Below are 6,898 nucleotides of genomic sequence, written 5' to 3'. Positions count from 1 at the left end.
TTTTCACAGTGGCAAGTGAGCTGGCAAAGAAACAAGAAGAGGAGGAGGAGAGAGCACGAAAGGAAAAGGCAGAAAAAGGTTCTTGACCGGATATACGGTTCCTATTTAACTTTAAAAATGTACGCAAGAAAACTATGGAGTGAATTTTGTTCCATTATTGATGCAACGATAAAAAAAAAAAGTTTGCAATCCACATATGAAACTGTGAATACATTTTGCTTCAATCTTGACCATTAAAAATGTGGTTCCTAATTTCCATGGAGACCAATAGAAGCCTGCACCAAAGTGAAGGGGCTGAAGTCTGTAAAAAGTAATTTGAAAAAAATCTAATTAACAGAAATTTGAAGAAAAATATAATAAAAAAGATAATCTGAAAAATAAATCTGAGAAAACAGCAAAGTTGCTCCCATAACCTTTTTTTGATTAAGATGGTTTTTAAACTTTCTGGATTACATTTTTTTTATTTCAACTTCCAAAACATTTTTTTTTTGCAACAATAATGGAACAAAACTCACTCCGTACTACCAGGGATGTTGAACCTGCGGCTCCTACTCTCTCGAAAAATGCTAAATAACTGAGCATTATTTAGTTTGAAAAGGTGATAAAATAAATGGTCACTTCAGGATTTTTTTTTCCTCAGCTGGTCCACGGTTATTATTTTGGTTATTGTTATTTAAACTTCTCCCCAGCCTTATCCCTGATCAGTCTCCTGTTTTGCTACTTATGACTTTTTTGCTACTTATGACTTTTTTACTTTACTGTATTATAACAAATCTTGGAGGCTTTTGGCTGATGTTAATCCATACTGAGATTAATTTACATAAAAAGAGTAATCTGTTAATTACTGAGTTGTTTCTGACGGCAGCTGGTAGAGTTACGTCTTTTTGTAAAAGACTTTTAAAACCATAAGTCAATTTCCTTCCAGTTATTTTTCCGCTACTGACATATTGTTGGTTCCCAAATTTCCCTCCTATGGAACGAAAAAGGTATTTCTGATATTATCTTCCTTTTACCAAAAAAGGAGTTAAAAAAAACAAAGGTGTGACCTTTTCAGGATCACATAGAGGTGTTAGTGGAAAGGAAAAGGTGATGCATGGACCTATAATGATAAATCCTCTCTGATGGTTGGTGGCCAGTAAGGAAGCTCTGTTTGCTTTGTAATCCCTACAGCTGAGCGGCTGAGGAAAGAGTGGGAGGAGGAAGAGGCAGAGAGACTGAAGCAGGCAAGTCTTCCTGCTGAGCCAAAAAGTAAGATATTCTGTTGCCTCCAAACATCCGAGCTTCAAAACTGCTTAATTTTATTTTACACTATAAAAAATGTTTGCATCTAACCAAGTCCTACAATCTTGGATCATACAAAAGGGTGTTTTGTTTTTTGTTTTTTTATTGATATACTAAGCACAAGCAGATTCTGATAGATTTCTAATCCTCTTTTGAGAAAATTTCAGCTATAAAATAATTGCAATGATCTTCTGGTGCAATGAGACAATTATGATTGGCAAGATTTCTGCATCAGTCTCAAAGCAAGATAATAAAAAAAACGTCTGCATCTAAAAGTGTTAAACTTGGTTGGATGCACACATTTCACGTTTTGCAGTGACTGTGAATGTTTTCAGTCTGAGAAAGCTGAGCTAAGTGTTCATGTTGTTCTGTCAGAGTGCCCTCCTTTGGGTTTGGAGTCTCACCGGGTGGAAGACGACCAACTGCTGGCTTCCTCTCAGTCCCACCATGGCTTCTCGGCTCAGAGGGGACGCCTTAACATGCAGGTAAGCCTGCAGAGGGAAATTATCCAAACGTGTTACATCCCACCAAACACAGGGCTGTGAATGCTCCATATGCTCTGTGAAGTGACAAATACAAACACAAAAGCAGCCATGCTGATTGGAGCATGTTGTTCAATGTATGGAGTGAATTTTATTCCATTATTGTCGCAAACAAAGAACATGTTTTTTTTATGGAAATGTAAAAAAAGGAAAAATAAAGAAATCAAGAAATTAAAATTAGAAAATGCTGTAATTAATTTTTTTTATACTATTAACTTTCAATTTTGTTTTTATTAAAAAAAACTTATTTAAATGTGTTTTTACAGATTTTATTTTTATTTCTAAGACTGAGTTTTACAAGATAATGTTCTTTTTCAGTTGCACTTTACAGATAAAATTCTCTTCACTTCTGGGGGCCGGGCTTTCCTCTGCAGTGACGAGAGACAAACATTTCTATTGGTCTCCATGGACATTAGCACCAACAATATAGTTGTCATGATTGGTTTACGAATCTGACCCACATGCAGAGATAACCACTCAGAGAACAAGGCTAAAGTTTAACAGGTTTATTGTAGGTGTTGGATCTGGAACTCAGAGAGCAGGTGACCCTGAACTGGAAGTGAGAAGGGAAGTTCAACAGTCAGTTCAGGTACCGTGGGAATCTTGGAAGCTCTGAGATCTTGCTAGGTGGGGCACTCGCATCTGAGGGGGTCTTGTTAACCCTTGAATCCAGACTGTGTGGTAAATCCAGAGAAGGGTGCACATGCACACGTTGGAGGGCGGACAGGTTGACAAGCGTTGGACCCAGAGGATTAAAGGAGCAGACTTTCACTCAGATTTCCGATGGGTACTTGAAAGGAACATATGGAGGTTTTTCCTGGCTCCATTTAACTCGGTTTATCCTTCCAGGGGAGAGAAGGTCCAAGAATTCTGTAACACAGGAAAGCTTCCTGCCGAGGAGCAAAGACAAACACATGTTAGACTCAGAGAAACAAAGCTAGATTAGACTCTGCTAAACTCAGCTTGGCTAGAGTACCCAAAACTGGCAAACACTCTGGTGTTGAGGTAGTGACAGTCCACTGCTCAAATACTCCTCCAGAAAATTATCCAACAAGCCGCAGGTGTGCAGGGAGGGGCAGCGAAGACAGGGCACCTCCTGGTGGTGGAAAACAGAGACACACAAACAGGCCACACAAACTGGATTCCTAACAATAATAACATTGTATTGGTCTTGTGTGTTGATGCTACTATGTAACATAGGAAATAAAAAAAGAAATACATTTTTAGAAAATGTATTATGAAAAATGAATGTGAAAAATGTAAAAAAAAAAAGAGAGAGAGAGAGAAAAGAGCAACTTTTTTTGTTGTTCTCATATTTATTCAAAGTTTCATGTTTGAATTGCAATTTCAATTTCGAAAATGTGTTTTGTTTTTCAAATTTACATTTATCCTGTAACAATAATGGATGAAAATTCACTCCATACTGTGCTCCAATGAAACGATAATTGGAACACAGAGGTGCTTCCAGCACTACATCAGTTTACTGTTATGGGTTTGCAGGGCTCTGAGAAGGAGGAAGACACGTATGGAGGCGCATGGTGTGCAGAGCCTGAGGAGAAAGGCCACTGGTTTCAGGTGGACGCTCGCCGAGAGGTGGAGTTCACTGGGGTCATCACCCAGGGAAGGAACTCTGAGCAACAGTGAGTCTGCTCCAAACAGGGTTCCAAGAATTTCTAATCCATGTTGATATAATTCCCTTCAGTTAAGCTGCTCAATCCAAAATTACTAAAATATTCTTGATTTATTCTCAGCTTCTTTTGTCTTTTAAATCTAGATCAATTAGAACATGTATAAATTCAATAAACGTAACAAATCTGTACTTTTCTCTTTTATCTTATCGTCACAACAATGAATTTAATTGTTTGTTTTTAGATCACTGCAAAAACTGATCTCAAAACAAATAAAATAAATTCTTGAAATAAGTATGTTTGTACAACGGAGTATTACGGCCAGGTTAGAGATTTCTTTGTTTTTTTTATTCTAAGAATAAAGTCACTAAATAAATTTTGTCGTACCTTCTGAAACGGGTTGTGGACTTTAGTCTAGTAATGTTACGACTTTATTCTCGTAATGTTAAGACTTTATTGTCGTAATTTTACGACTGTTCTTGTTCTGACTTTATGCTCGTAATTTTAAGACTTTATTCTCAAAATAAAAAAACTAAAATATCACTAACCTGGCCCTAATACTCGTACCGTCGTACCTTCTGAAACGGGTTGTGGACTTATTCTAGTCATATTACGACATTATTCTCGTACTGTTACGACTTTATTGTCGTAATTTTATGGCTATTCTCGTTGTGACTTTATTCTCGTAATTTTACGACTTTATTCTCAAAATGAAAAAACAAAAATATGTCTAACCTGGCCCTTCGACTTTATTCTCGTAATATTACGACTTTTTTCTCATAATTTTATGACTTTATTCTCAAAATGATAATAAAAATAAATAAACCTCCATCCTGACCCTAATACTCCGTTGTACATTTTAAATAGCATAAATGAGTTGTAGTTTTTTTCTGATTTTACCTGTAATCATCAAATTACATTAGCAAATTGCCTTACATAGCTGCTCAAATCAAGCAGGAATACACGTATTTAATTAAAAATTGATTTATTTTGTTATGTTATAAATCAACACAAAGTAACACATAATTATAAAGTGGATGGAAAACAATAAATTCCTTCAAATCGAATTTAAATAAATCTCAAATGAAAATTTAAAAGCTATTCTGCGTAAAGCACCAAAATAAAGTCCAGTCAGTGTTCTTAAGGAGTCGGTTAATAAGTAATTCATTGTCAGTATGAAACCAGCTGTTCTCTGAAGGCCTCGGAGATTCTTTAAGCAGATAGGTACAGCTGAACATTGCAGACAGGTCAGAGAAAAGCAGTTTAAAGCAGAACAACATCCAAGCTTTGAACTTAGAGAACTGCTCAGTGTATTCACTAGGTCTGGGCAAGGAGAGCTTTATGGAAAAGTAGCCGAGAAGCTGATGGTAACTCTGGAGGAGCTGCAAAGATGCACCTTTAGCGAGACAATGTGCCATCATAACAGTTAATCTTTCCTCTAACTAAATTTGGCCTTAATTGAGGAATGGAAGCAATAAAAGCCCCTGTTGGTGACAGTATATGACATCTTTAAAATGTATACACCAGTAGCTTCAGCATTATTTGTTATTTTTATGTTTTACGGCTCATTTATAATTGAATTTTTTAGTAAATAAAGCTCGACAAAAACAAAGGAGGTACAATGCTGAGCATGTGTGCCGGAGGTAAACTAAAGGAAAGTAGATATTCAATAAGGAGGAAGCTAAAGCAGCTGAGACGTTCAGTTGTAGCTGCTGTTAGTTAATTTTCCACTGATAGTTGATAGATGTGTGCATAAACCAACTTATAAATACTGATAGTAGTGAGAGCAATGATATTCTTAGTCTCTATATTTTAAGGAAAAATAACATCATAATTTTTTTATTTACTTCAATGCTATGTTCCTGTTTGCATTTGATAGGAAAAGGAATTTTCTTTTCCCGTGATCTTCCGATAGGAGACTCTGGGAAGGATTCACTAGAACTTAGAGTTGCTGTAGATCAGCTGTAATTAATGTACTCCATATCAGTTGGTCTTCGACCACGATGAGCTGTTGTTATACAGTGAGACATCGCAGAACCATTAGGATCTTTTCAATAGTTGCCTCAGTTGTCTCCAGTTCAGTTCATCGTTCTGCCAGCAGATGGTGCCACATCTGTTTATGTCAGCTCATTGCCCCCAGTGCTTGAATTTCATTTAGGCTCAACCAAGCGTCACTATCAGGACGGACTGTAGGTTTATAAAACTTTATTTTATCATGTTGGAATTGTTTTTGTTCTTTTTTTGTACAGGTATATAATTTTATTATGCACCTTCAAAGAAAAACAAACAATGTCCTGTTTTATGAGTCTCTGGACACAGTAGTGTATAAATAGATTTAAATAAGCAATTATTAAAGAACTTGATCTTTATGATTGAACCAATCATTTCACATTTATTTACTGACCCGCTCAGACAGTGAAGGAAAACTGAATTGAACATTTATAATCGCTAACTGTCCTGCTTCGTACTGACTCCTGACCCCTGACCTCCTTTCAGACTGAACTGACTGGTGTTCATGTCACGTAAATTATGTAAGTTACTTACATTACGTAAAGAAACATTAAGATAAATATCGGCAATATGTTTTACTGTTTTAATAAATATTGACATATTAACACACTAAACCAAACTGTGTATATATATATATATATGAGTCATCTAGAGTTTGTTAAAAAAAAAAAAAGCAGAAATTATTGGTGGGGACCGTCCCCACCAGTCCTTCAGAAAGTTACGCCTGTGGTTTGAAGTATTCTTTGTCAGGAGACTTACTACTAATGTTTACTTTACAGTGAGGATTTTGTTTCATCCTACTACGTGGCCTTCAGCAACGACAGCTTTGATTGGACCGTGCTGCATGACGGCTACGCTGAATGGGTGAGCACAACCTGGACGCCTCAGCCACAGCTTTATCAGAGATAGATTATAAAATACAGTCCCTCCCTCTCTGTTATCCCTCCTCAAGTTGTTCTATGCGAACGTGGATAAGGAAACACCTGTAATGAGTCAGTTTGCTGCACCTGTGACGGCGCGGTACATCCGGATCCTGCCTCAGAGCTGGAACGGCAGCCTGTGTCTGAGAGCCGAGGTCCTCGCCTGTCAGCTACCAAGTCAGTAATACAGAGAAACACCATCCAGACAAAAAACATCAGGATATTTAACATCCAAGTCTTAAAAGCTCAAGGTGCAGCTTTTAAAATGTGAAATATATTATTTTTCGTTAAACGTAAAACCCTTAATATATGCCTACAAACTACACAGCTGAATAGAGTGTAGAGTGAGGTTTCACCAGTTTGCATCAGCAATCAGCATCTTAGCAGCAGCAGACAGTGGATGTCCTCAGGCTGGAGAAGGGATCTCCAGCTCCACTGTCATTAAAACATTTTAAGAAATCCCTGCTTCAACTGGCAGTTTGAAGTTTTCCAGAGAACATTCACCAGATCATCCAGT

The 6,898-nt window shown here is 37.0% G+C and overlaps 1 protein-coding gene across 1 annotated transcript in view; it reads left to right on the top strand.

Moving 5' to 3' along the window:
- Positions 1–6,581, top strand: part of LOC107102166 (adipocyte enhancer-binding protein 1-like) — an 11,961-nt gene extending 5,380 nt beyond the window's left edge. The window contains exons 2-7 of the mRNA XM_015401367.1: positions 10–78; positions 1,171–1,248; positions 1,657–1,766; positions 3,324–3,463; positions 6,241–6,325; positions 6,414–6,581. Of these exons, the coding sequence (XP_015256853.1) occupies positions 10–78; positions 1,171–1,248; positions 1,657–1,766; positions 3,324–3,463; positions 6,241–6,325; positions 6,414–6,566 (635 nt within the window). The 3' untranslated portion in view covers positions 6,567–6,581. The remainder of the gene's footprint in view (positions 1–9; positions 79–1,170; positions 1,249–1,656; positions 1,767–3,323; positions 3,464–6,240; positions 6,326–6,413) is intronic.
- Positions 6,582–6,898: the final 317 nt, after the last annotated feature.

The sequence above is a fragment of the Cyprinodon variegatus genome, unplaced genomic scaffold (genome assembly GCF_000732505.1).
Source record: "Cyprinodon variegatus isolate N-32 unplaced genomic scaffold, C_variegatus-1.0 Scaffold1213, whole genome shotgun sequence".
Lineage (NCBI taxonomy): Eukaryota > Metazoa > Chordata > Actinopteri > Cyprinodontiformes > Cyprinodontidae > Cyprinodon > Cyprinodon variegatus.
The sequence above is the reverse complement of the archived record's forward strand: the minus strand, read 5'-3'. Positions and strand labels throughout refer to the sequence as shown.